The sequence below is a fragment of the Lepidochelys kempii genome, chromosome 13 (genome assembly GCF_965140265.1).
Source record: "Lepidochelys kempii isolate rLepKem1 chromosome 13, rLepKem1.hap2, whole genome shotgun sequence".
Lineage (NCBI taxonomy): Eukaryota > Metazoa > Chordata > Testudines > Cheloniidae > Lepidochelys > Lepidochelys kempii.
Genome location: NC_133268.1, coordinates 26,088,560 through 26,104,061, shown reverse-complemented (window position 1 = coordinate 26,104,061; position 15,502 = coordinate 26,088,560). Strand labels below are relative to the sequence as shown.

General features: G+C 45.7%; 1 protein-coding gene across 4 annotated transcripts in view; it reads right to left on the bottom strand.

Annotated features, from left to right (window-relative positions):
- Positions 1-511: 511 nt before the first annotated feature.
- PIGU (phosphatidylinositol glycan anchor biosynthesis class U) overlaps positions 512-15,502 on the bottom strand; it is a 41,591-nt gene continuing 26,600 nt past the window's right edge. For 3 of the 4 annotated variants that reach the window (XM_073309869.1, XM_073309871.1, XM_073309872.1), the window contains exons 11-12: positions 14,900-15,042; positions 512-1,061 (exon numbers count right to left, since the gene is read on the bottom strand). In XM_073309869.1, coding sequence (XP_073165970.1) covers positions 948-1,061; positions 14,900-15,042 — 257 coding nt within the window. In that variant the 3' untranslated portion in view covers positions 512-947. Of the gene's footprint in view, positions 1,062-7,739; positions 8,919-14,899; positions 15,043-15,502 lie in introns of those variants that run through there. The other variant, XM_073309870.1, reaches the window with a different exon arrangement.

The following is a 15,502-nucleotide window of genomic DNA, read 5'->3' as shown; positions in this document are numbered from 1 at the left end:
GCCCCAAATAATAAAAGAGGGGGTGGGGTGACACTCTGTATTCCACATGCAGCCACGCTCTGCATGGATTCAATAAGTGATGTTATTTCTATTATTTTGTCTGTTCCCCTGAAACCTCCCAGTGCTGCTGTCCAGCTTCCAAAGGGATGGTCTCTCTTTTCCCTTAAAGGGAAACCCCCAGACTATCCCCAACCCTCCCTCTCCCTGCATTCACTTCCCTTCCCCCTCTTCCTGGTGGTTTGTGTTTCAGTTTGGTGATTTTACTGTAAATCCCTCCCAGATGGTTCATGCTATCACTTTCTCTCTGCTATGGAAAGCCAATAGGTTGTCCCCTGGATCCTCTATTCACTGCAGGAGCTGTCCACTGTTTAAGAGACACACTGATTTCCAGATGCAACGACAGAATGAAGAAACAAGTGTCTAAGTCAGTCAAAGCCAAGTCCCCAGAGCTTGCTGCACGCCAAGCAGGAGCATTACTGAGGAAAGCAATGAAGGAGGAGGAACAAAAGCAGTCTATGAAGAGATTTCCAGTGGCATTCAGTTCCAGAAAGAGAAACATACATCTCCAGTGACTTTCCCCACAAGTGATGATAATAAATTAAAGGGTTTATGGCCTTAACTCTCTGGGCCTGAGATGCAGCCCTGGGACTGCCCAGGACTGATGGTTGGTGTAGTAGCAGAAAGCACAGCTGAAGGAGGAAGGGAGGTGCTTCAACAGAGGCCACGTGGCCCTAGCAGCGCAGGTTTTGGCCAGTTATTATGGTCTTGGCTCTGAACTCAACGTCACTGCCAAAGAGGGTAATCCCATCCAAACCTCAGCCCTTTCTTCCTCCGCAGTAGGTAACATCCCACCAGTCAGACCACTCTCAGGGAACCCTCCCCACCCACCCCAAGCTTTGCGTGTTTTGTATAGAGGTCCATCCCCCAAGTCATGCAGGGCAGGGTGATTATTTCAGAACCAGCATGGCCTCCGTCCCGTCTTTCCTTGTCAAGTACAGGCCGTGAGTGAGGTAGTACTCTCGCCGGAGGAAGGCGTAGAAATAATCAGAGATGAGCAGGATCTGCAGAAGTGAAATGTACAGGGTGTAAGTGACACTTCATACCAAAGACTAGCTAGTTTTACAGACCACTGATGCAAAGCTCTCTTTCCCATATCATTCCCAACCTTGTCTCTCATTCAGGAGAGCAGTGACGACCCAATCCGACCTCTCCCAACTCAGAACCCCACGCTGATTACTTCTAATGGTCTTTAGTTTAAGGTCTGATCACTTCTGAGTTACTGTTTTATTCAGAGAGGACAAGAGCCTAGGAAGGACTAGAAGAAAAGCCACAAATGCTCAGGGTCTAATACAAAATGAAACGAGATAGAGGCTTTTGGAACTTCAATGTTTCCAATACACATTGTACTGACGGGTAAATTACAGGAAGACTAAGGCCCAGCTTTTTAAAGGTATTTAGGTGTCGCATACTGAGCAAAGCAATGCCTATACACCTTTCAAAATTTGGGCCTAAGTGACTTGCCCAGGTTAGTATAGCAAGTCAGTGGCAGAGTGGGAAAGAGACCACAGGAGTCCCAGCCACTAACAACTACCCTCTCTCCCCAATGAATCTATATTTTGCAGTGAGGCCCCATTGTGCTGGGTCCTGTACAAGTGTACTTTACAAGGCACCGTTGTTTGTGAAAACTCAAGAGCTGACTCAATGAACAGTTCCATGGGGAAGGCCTGAACTCCAGCATTTAGGGAGGGCTTGTTTTCTGTAACTGCCAACCCGGGCAGCTCCCACAACAGGGACTGGCTTTCGGTGAGTGCCAAAGTTTGGTCATTCTTAAAACACTATTTATTATTTACCCACTTGCCATTCATCCACTGATACCATTGTCCCCATATCTGCCCATCAGCGCTTGGATGCAGTCTGCCTGGGAACAAAGCAGTCACATTCACCAGTGACCCTGACCCATTCTGGAGCTGGAGGCCTTTATAGCACTGTACAGGGGTAGTAATCACTGTAACCACCGAACAACAGCGTGTCACAGCTGCAAAGCACTTCCCGAGCATTCATTATGCTACTCAGTGAATTCATTCAAGATGGAATTTCACCTGACAGCCCTTCTGGGTGCTGACTGGATCAAGGGAATGGGGTGATGGGCTGGGTGTGAGAGGTACGAAGGGAGCTGCACTGTCAGCAGGTGGCAGCTTGGTGGTGGGGCAGGTCATGTGGCTGCAGATGGGCGGGCTGGGGCGGGTCTGATGGAGTGGGAAGTGCAGGGGATTGCGGAAGTTTGGGTGGTCAGTGGGGCTGGCGGAGACGGAAGGGGAAAGCACAAGGCAGCAGAGAGCTAGGGCAAGGCTGGGAGAGAAGGAGCTGGGAGGCAGTGCCTGAAGTGGGGTGTGGAAGAAGGCTGGAGAAGGCTGGCTGTGCCCAAGGAGAAGAGAAAGCAGGAGCCAGGTGCAGCTGCTGTCAGACTGCAGTGCCAACAGGAGCACAGCTACTCTTTGATCCGAGGCCCTCAGCAGCCCCTCGCTGCAACGACATGTTGCAATCATGGACTTAACATTCCCCACACACCTACGGGAGGTGCATACTTTACACACGGCTGTATTTGAGGCACAGATGGCTTGTGTGTCTTGCCTATAGCCACAGACAGAAGCTGTGTCAAAGCTGCGTTCAGGAGTCTGTCAACAGCATTCACCCATCGCCATGGTATTTGAGCACAAGTTCCTGGCTTCTGGTCACAGGCTCAGATCTCCCACTCTCTCCCGCAGTGCTCACTTCACTAAGATGAGTCAACACTTCCCCGGAAGGCTGTAAAAGCCTTTTGATCTGAAAAAACAATTCGGCTTCTAGCTCCTACATCTCCTGCATCCCCTTCCCCACCCTGACTCTTTATCCCTGAAGAGATCTGCAGCTTAAGGATCTCATCTCTAACACCCTGCGACAACACAGCGGCTTGCTGACAAGGATGACGCTGCTCCCAGCCAAGGCCGATTCCTTCAAGCAGGGGCTAGGGCACGGCTCGTTGGACAGGCCGCTCTCACTAGTGAACAGCCACACAGGAGGTGTCAACAGCCTCAAGCAAAAGAGGTTCTAAGTCCCATGCGCGGCAGTGGCAAAGACACCCGTAGTTAATGTTATCTGCTTCCAGGGGAAATCAGTGTTCCCTTGCATGAAGGATGCTGACAACAGGTGATCCCCCAGGGCTGCAACACCTTCCAGGAAGGTAATCTACTCATTAGCTGCACCAGCACAAAGCTTCCACTAATCTTCCCTTCGACTGGCAGCCTTGCTTATGCATGGACATGCCAAGACACAAGCCCGGACCTTATGTGTAGTAAATACACACCCTCTTTCCAAGGGTTTCTTCCTGGAATATTTATTTTCTCTAGCACAGATGGGGAAATAATTCCCATCCATTGTCACCACAAACGACTCCAGCTGTATGGAACTTTTAGGAGCCCCATGTAGCTAACTAATTAAGTAATGAGTAATTAACTCCTGGAAGGAGGACTCATTTCTTGGAGGACAGAATTAAGGAGGTAAACGGATCATTAGGTTGAAACACACACTATGTCTGAGCCAGCGAAGATAAGAGGGAGAACACCCAGGGAACCATTTACTAACAATGGACAAGATTAGTTATGGATGTAAAGATGAGGTAAGGAGTAGGTCGAATGTGGACATGCATGGACAGACCATGCTGCACAGGGACTGGTTCCTGCAAAGTAAACACGCCAGTCCAAAAATGTATGATGTAATATATAGTAAATGCAATGAGATGTGTAAATGTATATGAAGGGAAAGGATTTCTGTGTAACTTTGGGTGTGTGGTACACTCTATACCCATTGATGGATAGGTCCATCAATGGCTATTAGCAGAATGGGCAGGGATGGTGTCCCTAGCCTTTGTTTGCCAGAAGCTGGGAATGGGCAACAGGGGATTGATCACTTGATGATTACCTGTTCTGATCATTCCCTCTGGGGCACCTGGCATTGGCCACTGTCAGAAGACAGGATACTGGGCTAGATGGACAATTGATCTGACGCAGCATGGCCGTTCTTATGTACTCATTATGCTTGAGTCTGATCATCTCAGAGCAGTTTTGCTGTATGCCAAATAAAGACACCTGAGTGATGAAATCTGGAGTCAAACTGAGTTTTTTTGGATCCCAGAGAACTGGATGAAGTTTTCTCCCGGTACTGGACAAGGTGTCTGAATAAGCTGAAAAAGATCTCGGAGGGAATCCCAACACGCCAGACTCGCTGCAGTGGAAGAAGCTAATGCTCCGTCTCATGTGGCATCCCATCTCTAATAATGGGCAAAGCTGGATGCTTCAGAAGAAAGTGTAAAACCCAAAATACCACCCTTCGCTCTGCAATGTCTTATGGGGGGGGAGTTTCTGTCAAACTCCACTTGTTTAAGCCTTGAGAGCTGGCGATTTTCAATTGGTTAAAGTCCTGAGCAGGGAAGCTACACGTGTTTAATTTAGGCCATTTCCCTCTCCTAGCATCTTGCTAAGAAATACCTGGGCAGAGGAAGGAAGAAAAGTGACTCAGGAAGGGTTTGCAGTCGTACTGGCCACAAGGGTGACCTGTCAGACACTGCAATATTCTAGTAAAAGAGAGACGCACACGACAGCTGGTCCCACTCTCTCCAGAGCTGCCAGTAACAGCCACCTCAGGTTTTCCCCACAGGGTAATTTCAGTGATGACAGGAATGCCTAGCACTTACATGATACTCTTCTTTTGCAGGGTGCTGTACAGACATTAATGAAGCCTCAGAACAGTCCCATTTCACAGTTGGGGAAACAGAAGTTAAGTGGCTTTCTCCAGACCCCACACCAAGCCATGGCAGTGCCAGGACTAGAACTCAGAACCTAGGCAAGTCACAGCCCCTGCGTTCCCCAGATTCTCCATATGAGGTTAAATCACCTCAGCCATGAGATTGTGAGGCTCAACTCATTAACATCTGGAAAACGCTTCAACAGCCTCATACAGAGGCACCACAGAAATGTATAATATTGTCTATAAATCTGCCTTGTCCTGAACTACCAGGTTAGTCCACAAATCACTCATTTGCTGCAAGACTTGTTTTGGCCCGTGACTGAAATATTCACATCTTCCAACTGTTAAAAGCACGAGCGCTCCTGTGAACACACAGCTCTGCTGCAGCCAAACAACTCTGAGAGCGGCATCATATGTGCAATGAGAAAACATCTCCGTGCTAGAGAGCTGAGAGTCCCTGGATGGCATTTCTACCTCTCAGCTATCCTTGGAAGTGTAACATGGGGCTCTATGGGGCAATACACCTCTCTGCCTGCAGCATCCTCTTGCTATTAATGACAGGGCAGACCGACTGTAAGGGCCAGTCTACACTGCGAAACAGAACGGGGACAATTGTGTTGTAACTGGTTTCCATCACAGGTTGTATGTGTAATTTTGCTGGCGCCCTAAGGAGTCCCAGAGGTGTGGCAGAATTGTTGGTGAGGGAGGCAGTGTTGCCTAGTGGCCAGAACTCTGGTCTGGGACTCAGGAGGCCTAGGATCTATTCCTGCCTCTGCCAAAGGGCAGTTGGGTGACCTCGGGCAAGTCATTTCACTGCTCTGTGCCTCAGTTTCCCCATCTGTAAAATACGGATAAGGAAACTGACCTCATTTGTAAAATGCTTTGCGATCTACTAACAAAAAGCGATACATCAGAGCTAGGTACTGTTACTAGTGACAGTGCATTTTAATGTGCACCAACCAGGCTGTCTGCTGAAATAAATACACAAGTGAGTGGGTGCTCTGATGAGCACACATTAAGTTCAAGGTCAGATTGTTCCGGGGCTGAATCTCCCATGTGTGACAGCACAGCGAATAGGCTGCCAGCCCCAAGGAGGGACTGGCACTGCAAAGCTCAGATGGGAGGGTGGGGGGGCACATGGCCACAGGGTGGGTAATCTTTCCCTCCAATAGCACAGTCCCCTATCACACAGGCACTTCTCACCTGCCTCCCTTCAGATTTCACCCCCTCATGGAGCATGCAGGGATACTTCCCACAGGAACAGCACAGCTATATTAAAAGCCCTAGAGTCACCACTACCTAGAATACAAATTTTATACAATGGCCATCTTAGAAAGTCGATAATCAGTTACCACACAGCAGTATACTTAGAACAGGAGGTAAGCGGGGTATCTTAGACACCATGGTACGGTGGGAAGTGTTGATTTTAATGGAACCTTTTTAATGCACAGAAGGGGTCTGAGTTATGACTGCTGCAGGGAACATAACTTTGATTTCTTGATTTCTGTGCCTTTATAATCTAAGCCACAGTGTTATATTAATACAGCTTTTTGCATGCAACAATAGCGCTAATCTGGCATTGATTAGCATGTGAGTAACGGTTAAAACAATACTGCTGCCCTGACAGAAGGACAGAACAGGTAGAGTCCCAGGGTGGACCAACTCCCTGCAACCCTCAACCCCAAGTAGGGGGGAGGGCTTCTCCCTGGAAAAGGCAGGCCCAAGAGGGGACTGAAGCTCACAAAATAATGGTAAAAGTAATCCAAGACCATGGCCAAGGCGCTGTCGGAATATCAGCCCTCACCATTCTCCAGTGAGGTGGGTGAGTGTTGTTATCCATCGTCTACAGATGAAGACTCTAAGGCACAAAGAGATGAAGCGATTTGGCTACAGTAACTCCTCAGTACACTGTGACTGTACAATGCCCTGACTGGGGCCGTTACATGTTGCTCTCACATAAATTCTTAAAAACGCCCATGACAGAGCCAAGGCTAGATCTCAGGGCTTCCTGAATCCCAACCTTTTGCTCCTTTGCCATTCCTCACAGCCCTTCGCCTTTCTGAGAAGCGAGGCCAGTCACTTCAGATAACCAGCTCTGGCCAAGTCAAGCTGCAGATGCCCTGGCTTCCCTGCCAGTGTGAATGAAGACATCACAAATGCCAAAAACAAAGGCACAAGAAACAACCCTTTGGGAATCCCTATTTTCATTCCTTCCCTTTATGGACCTCGGTGACATGTCGCTCTCACGGACAGTAACCAAAGCGCTAGTCACAGCTCCTTTTTGGGAAGGCTCCCAAAGAAGTCCGCCTGTGACATTACAGCAACATGTTAGCTCTTGTTAAAACAGCCAAGAGTTATGGGATCTTACAAAGAGGTGGTTTATTTCCCATACCCTTTAAACTTTGTGCTGATACGCTGCAGCTTGTGAAAAACTGCTGCACGCACCTTACACTAAAAGCCCACGGGTTAAAAGAGGACAGCACCCCGGGGAACAGATGTGATGTGAACGTGGGTAACAGGCAACTTCTAATGTATCTTGAGCAGGACAGCAAAAGCTTTAAACTGCTTCCTGTGTTTTGTTTGAATTTAGCCTTAGGGTTTTTGCTTAGAGATTGCTCTTGTTCTTCCTTTAGAAAATGAGTACAATCCAGTAGAGGTTTTAGGAGCCCGTATGATTCTGAGACACACAGCAACCAACCATTGCTCCTTCAACTAGACAGAGCGTGAGAGGCTGCTACTTGTGGGGAAGGTTCCAATCTCCCCCACATCCCAACTTTAGCCTAAAACTTGCTCTGGATATAAATAAATAATAATAAAAAAAATCCCGCCATCTTTTCTGGCTTCTCCTCAAAACTGAAATCTCCAAGCAATCTGCAGAGTTTGGATTAAAGTGGTCTAAGCCCTACTGTATTTCACTTTAAGGCATAAAATGCATTCAACTGATTGAAGAACCGTTAAAGAAATACAAACATAACTAAAGGAAAGTTGTGCAAATCTTGTCTTTACACAATCTTGCCACTGTTGACACAAGAGCCTTCTCCTGTGCAGCCCTTGGAGTCCTGTATCTGAACGTCTCATCCACTTATACTCTAACATAACTCATAACTCCTCCACTTTCATAACCTACCTGAAAATGGATCTTTTCTCCTTGTTTAATATATCTGATTTCTCTCTGTCTTTACTTGTTATTTACACTCTGAAAAGCATTTTAAGACACAGATGAAAGAATTTTCACAAAACAAAGGTTAACTTTGTATTCTATTTTGAATAATTTTGTGTTAAAATGCATTTGATCAATGGATTTAATGCAATATAAACTGAAGATCCTCCTTTGTTAAGGAAATAACTTTGTGAGATAGATGATTCTCATATGACAAACACATACTTCCTGGGTGATGAGATGACTAAGGAAACATTTTCAAAAGCGCCCAAGTCCTGTTGATCTTCTCTGAGACTCTGGCTCTTAAGTAACTTAGGTGCTTTTGAAATTGTACTTAAGTCTCATAAGGCCTGTACAAAAGTCTCATAATGGCCCTTTTGCCATTGACCTCAATGGATGCAGATATGTAGTATTTATAGCTTTATGACCACCCTAGGTATTATTTTTTATGTAACTGCTGTTATTCTTGGTAATGCATCTTGCTGAGGAGGGGGAAGTTACAAATGCAGCTGGCCAGTTTGGAAAGTCTACATGAAAACAACTCAAGATAACTGTTAAATGACAGAAAACCACTGCTCCCCCCAGACCACATCAGTGGGCAAATAATTAGTTGCCTTCAACTCAAGCTTTGCTGGCTTGCTGTATCACTGGCTAGGAAATCTGTGCACAAGGATCTCAAGAAAGGTTTACACAGCAACACTCTGGAGGGGTAAAAGGGTTTTTGGCAGTTCAGCAAACAAAGGTCGCACACAGACAATTCATGCTCTTGCATTACTATCACGTTATTTTTCACCCTGTTGGCTCCCCAGGCATGCTGCAAACTGAAATGGAGATGGAGACTATATACAAGGGAGAACTCCATCCACTAGTGAAGTGATGATAAGATGCAGGGTGAAACAAGGAAGCTGTTTAACAACATGCAGCAAAGCTATACAACCGGTTAGCAAGTGAAGAAGAATTCTTTGTCTTGCTGAAACTGCAAGGGAATTAAAGAGAGCAGAACATAATTACCCATGCTGGAATGTGGCCAAGTCACTTTTACGACCGTTCCCTCTCCAAAGATTTCCATGCAAACTTTAATGATCACAAGTGGCCAGGACCTCAACAGCACCTGCAACAGCCTAGTACCATGCCGATGTATTGGTTCTGCACTCACTCAGAAAGAAGCAGTGTCACCATGGCACACATCTCTAGCATCACTACCTGCAGCACCTAGGCATCCCTTGGAGGTCTCCTATTCAAGCACTGACCTGGCCTGACCTTCTAACAACATCACAGCACAAAGTGATATTGTCTGCTGCCTGACCCTACACAGTCACTTAATCAAACTGAAGGTGCCAGGCAGAAAAACGGATTCCAATTTGTTTTCTTGAATGTAATAGCAAAATAATTCTAGATACCTTGCAGACACAGCACCCTCCCAAAAATAAATAAAAGGATAGATGTCCAAGGAACTGCTCATTTCAGGAGAGCAATTATTTCTGTTTAAAGCTTTAATGGGTATTGTGTGTTTGTGTTTTGGAACTTTAAGATGATGGCTGGCCAGAATGCAGCTTGGTCAGTCATTAACAGCCCTCTGATGACTGCAACATACTATCTGCAGGACAGCACTGAAGGCCAGAATTATTAAAGCCCAGGGACGCGCCAGTTTTGAGAACCTGAAAGTCAAGACAGGAAGGGAATCCTTAAAAAGCCAACAGGAATGCTGAGGTCACAGACAAGACTGCTTTGGTGCTACCCTTCCTGCCTTTTAAAGCAGACCTGACAAGAAAAGCTGAGAGAGTAACTAATTTTTCAATTCGCTGTCAATTCCAGGAATAGGGTTGAACTCAAAACAAACTTTTTCAGAATTTTCAGAGAATTGAAAAAGTCAGAAAAATTCCATTTTGGATCAGACAAAAACGTTTTGGGTATTTTAAACTTTGTTTTTATAAAGGGAAAGGAAATGAAGGCCTAGATGGTGGTGACATCCCTTATGCCCAATAGCCCAGTAGGATTGGCACTCACTTGGGATGGGAGAGGGTACTCCCCTAGGGGAGTACCCTAACCACCAGGATATGGAGTCACTCTCTCCCCCTGTCTGGCACATTAGCCATTCAAGAATTTTATACAAAGTGGAACAGCTTCAACAGGACAGCCAGAGAGAATCCCACCCCAGGATACCCTAGAGTCTAGGGGTTAGGGCACTAACCTGGGGGAAGCCTGGGTTCAAGTCCCTACAACTCCAGAGCAGGTTTCAAACGTGGGTCTCCCACATCCCCAGTGAGAGCCCTAACTACAGGGCTAGTGGTAGGGGGGAAGTGATGGCAGCTCCTCCCCTCCTCCATTTTGTGAATAGCACCTTATTCCTCTTGTGAATCTAGCCCCACAAAATGAAATGTTTTGTTTTGATACAATTTGTTCTGACATTTCTGGAATTTTTCTTTTTTTAATTTCAGCTGAAACGAGCTGCCAATCTGACCTGAAACTGCATTCTTTGGGGAAAAAACAAGTTTTGTCTGAAGCATTTCACTCAGCTCTATTGAAAAGTGACAAGACTGAGGATGAGCACTGCAGAGGGTCTTCTGTTGACTGAGTCTCCCACCAGACTCTGCCAACAGGGAAAGAATCACAGAAAGGGGTGATGGTCATGCGAAGGGATACAACATTCAGGGATCTATGTGGGAGAAGGACTATGTGCCAATATGTGGCATGTGACACTGGGCAGTTCTCGCTAACAGCGGGGAAGCTGGTCTCTGTAGCTCTTATGCTATCTGCAACAGAAAATCCCCGCTCTTGATGTCAAGTCATAAAAGCAGCCAAGACTGTGGATGCCTCTCTAACAAGTTAGGGATGCTACACATCACATCACATTCTGCTGAACAGAATGCCAAGTGAAGATTCAAGGTACCCGACTGGTGAATGTTGTTGACTTGTAGGCAAGGCTCTCCCAGAGGCTTTATAGCATGTTTGTAAGCAAGAGTCTTATGATGCGTTGTAGTAACGTTAAGAGTGGAAAAGTACTGGCTTATGACAACCTTTGTCATATTTCCTAAGACTAATATGTATTTTTAAACATACTAACCACAATAACAGAGGTATGAGTTAGCCAAATGTGAAGGACAAATCACAGATGTTCAGTCATGTAGTTAGACATTTATAAATGTAATGAGTTAGGAAATATACTAAAATAAAATATTTGCAGGCTGGGGGAAAAAAACCTACAGTAATGAAACTTAAACAAGTTGGGTATAATAGACAAAACCAAGACAGTATTTAAAAAAATTGTCATCAGGTTGCAAGGCATGGTTCTACAAACTTGGTAATATATACTTCTCTTTTGTGTTAACCATCGCTTAATAAATCAAATCAAGCTAAGTTACTTAAGGTCCCCTTAATTATATTCAAACCTGTAATACTTAATTAAATTGATTAAAAATGTATAGGGCATTTATTATCTAGTAATACTCTATACATTCCAACTGAACCAACGTCATCAGTAAAGAGATCCCTGCTTTCAGCTTGCAATACTCATGCTATTGCATGGCAATTCCTGGAGATTAATGACCTGAGGGGAGCAGTTCACGTGACTATTAACCCCAGAAAAACCCTGAAGTTACTGCCAAGTCAGCATATTCCTGTCCCAAAAAGGGAGACATTGCAGCATTTCTTGAAGATTTCTAGGATGAACGGTTCACAGTGGCAGAAAGCTCAGCAAGCCCCACTGTGGATACCTTCCAGCTGCATGAGTAATACAGTGTAAAGAACCCAACGTTTAGAACCAAGAATAAAAATGGAAAAGTTACTGAGAGAATGAGAGTGAACTGAAAAGGGAAGCGAGCGTGCCTTTGCCATTATAAATAAGGCGACAGAGACAGGAAGGTACAACTCTCACTGGGGCAACTCCTACCCTATCATGAGTGCTTAGGGCTTGGGTGCAATGGAACTGATGTGGCTCTGTCTGCATGGAGGATCAGGGAGTTCACATACAGGGTTCCACACATTCTACCTTCCACTAAGCACAGAGGGTCCCTGGAGATTGCGGGGTAAGGTAGGTCAAATCAGATGGGGAGACTACAGGGATCCACTGGACATAAACATGTGTGGGAGGGGAAAAAAGGGAGGCACGCAGTAGGAGTGCCTACAGAACTCCGTCTGCAGCTCTGAGGGCTTAGTGACAGCTAGAGAACCACTCTATCATCTGTTTGTGACCTGAAGGGCAAAAGAAACATCTTGCTTTTAGAAAAGGAGTACTTGTGGCACCTTAGAGACTAACAAATTTATCTGAGCATGCTTGGGGGTCGCAAAGTTATGCGACCCCCGAGCATGCTCAAATAAATTTATTAGTCTCTAAGGTGCCACAAGTACTCCTTTTCTTTTTGTGAATACAGACTAACACAGCTGCTACTCTGAAATCTTGCTTTTAGTGAGTCATCACTTTTAATAATGCGCTAACTTGCTATGTCAGGTATTGGGAACATTGTTGAGGCAATCCAACTCCCTGACTCCAGCAGAGATATGGGTCTTTCCACAAACTAAACCCATCCCTTCCAGCAATAGGGACAATTTCTCTCATGGTGCTGTGTTACAAACAAGCAGAATCTCACTGGATGTGAGAAGATTGCTGCCTACCATTGTTTCATTGGAGGTCCCACTGGACCTGTAGGCTATACTTCAACAGCAGGAATGGTGGGCATGTTAACGTGCGCAGCTGGAGTCTGCCACTCAGCAGACAAATGTGCTTCCTACAGTGATCATCAGTCAACTGTTAATTTTCAGTCCCAGCTGGGACCGTTAAGACATCAGCACGATTAAATCACCATCCTTAGCATCACTAAGTGCTATCCACGTCTAACAGCAGTAAGTGGACACTGGTGCTGACTCAGACCACACACCTGTGTTTGGGCTTGTTTTTGGACAGAAGCACTAGTGGGAGCATAAGAAGGAGGCCTGCCAACCCTTCTGTTGTGTCTCCCCAGCCCACCAGAAAGAAAGATACATTAGTCAATGTGGGCCACTGATTCCTGTCTTAAACCTGATGATCCTTCCAGCTAGCAGGCAAATACTCCTGCTCTGTATGTCCACATCAACTTTCATCCAGGATCACAAAGTGCTTTCCAACTGTTAATTTAAGTCAGTCCCCGCAACACCCCTGTGAGACAGGTAAGTATTATTCCCATTTTACAGAGGGAGAAACGGAGGCAGAAAGAATGGAAATGACTTGCCTAAAGTTACAGACAGAGGAAGAATTGGGAACAAAATTCAGGAATTCATGACTTTCAACCTTGTGGTCCTCTCTCCAGACCAATCATCTCTGCTGATTTGGACAGCCTTTCCTTGCACACCTACTCCTCTGCACAAGAGGTGAAACTGCTTACTGCACTAGGGATTGGTTGTTTCTGACAGGTGTTCAGAAAAGTGTTTGGGAGAACAGACAGCCAAAATTTCTGAGCATAGAAATTGCACAAGAAACTATGGAAGTCTGAAGTGATCCAGTAAGACTGAGAACACAACCCTCTATGCATTCTCTTTCCATTTACAAAGCTACATGAAATTGCAATTTTACTGCTCCCCTCATACATTAGCAACGTGCATATTTAGAGGGCTAAAGAACCACCATCTGCCCCTGATTTCTCCTATGACCCACTGATTATGCTATTTTGATCAGTATCTTTATAGCCATTACCCCCACTCTTACCACTGTTTGCTTTCAGGTTTCAGAACTTTCACCCTTTATAAATCTACTGTGTTTCAACTGCACAAAAGGCTCATTTCTGGCCTCTCAGTAAGCTTGCCTGTCTAGTACAAGGTGACGCACACACACCCAGAGTGCCAAAATGTTAGAGGTGGTCTAATTTTTAACATGAAAAGAACATTCAGTTTCTTCAAAGGAGGAACAAAGTCTAATTGTTCTGCATGTGAAATTGACGCAAGGCTCGGTGAAGATCAGCAATATGAAATGGCTTAGTTACTCCTTTAAGTTTTCTGCACACAAGCTGTAAATGGGAGAAGTGTGGACGAAGTTTGGGGGATCTGTCTATTGCCGGCAAATACTAGTTTACAAAGAGGAAAAAGAAATTAGCAGGTTGCCGAAATTGTGGACAAGGGTCTCAATCCCATGAGGTGCTGAGCATGTTCAATCTCAGTGAAGTCAATGGGAACTGGGGATGACCAGCACCTTGCAGAACTTGAGCTCAAGAGGAGGAAAGAAGATTATCTGGGTGCTTTTGGGTATGAACTTTCCTTTTTAGGACGTTAACTTAAATAGAAGCTTTTACTGCTGTTTTACAAATCTGCCAGCTTCCAAACCAGGCACCTGGGATCCTTCCTCTGTTTCCAAGCTACAGGCTGTATATTTTGCAGCATAAACTGCACAGAACATTAAGATATGGTTCAAGTAATCAGACAGAACAGTTCTGCTTCTTCTTAATGTGTTAGAGCCTCGTGACTAAGCTCTTGGCAGTGACGATCTCAGCTTGACAAGAGAGCCAGGATGCTTGCTACAATCAGTGCAGGATGCACAAAATGGACCATATTCTGTAACAAAGGAGTTCTCAACCTTTTTCTTTCTGAGGCCCGCCCGCCCCCCAGCACGCTATAAAAGCCTCCATGGCCCACCTCTACCACAACTGTTTTTATGCATATACAGTAGATTAAAAGCCAGGGCTGGCACTAGAGGGTATCAAGCAGAGCAACACCCTGTGGCCCTGCACCACAGGACGCCCTGCAAAGCAGAGTTGCTCGGGCTTTGGCTTCAGCCCCCCACAGCTTGGGCTTCGGCTTTCTGCCCCGAGCCCCAGTGAGTCTAATGCTGGCCCTGTTTCTGGTTTATTTTGGAGGATCCCTTGAAACCTGCTCATGGCCCCCCAGGGGGCCCCGGACCCCTAGTTGAGAGCCAGATATCGCTTATTTGACAGTCACGTAACCAGGCACCCAGCTGTGCTGCACAAGTGTTGCCAATTGCCTCATTTTACTAACCTGCCCTACATTGAACGTCAACGTGATGGCATAATAAAAATTGGAATTGGCACTTCCTGCGTAAATCCAGAGATGCCAGAGCACTGGGAACAGCAGGGAGCAGACAATGAGCACGCAGGAGAGGATAAAGATGTTCCGAAGGACTGTAAGAAAAAACAAGGATATTATAACAGTGTAGTTGAGATACTAACAAGCAGCTGACCTCATGTCATCTGAGGATGGTGCTTAGCATGTCTACAGCACCACCCAGCAACTTGGAGGCACTAATTAGAGGGTGTTTCTCTCCACCAGCACAACCTTTCATAATGATAAATATTTGCTATAATAATCCCGCTATTGCGGATAATAAAACAACTGGGATTTTTCTTTAAAAGAAAATAATTTTGCCTGTTTAATTTTAGATTGAATCCCCCCTTTTGAGGCTCTTGCTTCTACTTCCTGGTTTCCAGCAAGTGCTGCTCTGATGACAGCAAAAGCGAGAGACCCCTCAACAGCAGCAGGGGCAGTGAGCCCCTGCTCACTGTTTAATGAGCCATTAAAGCTCATTCTCTGAGAGGGATATTACACCTCACCCCAGCATCCAATCAGGTTACTGTGCTTACC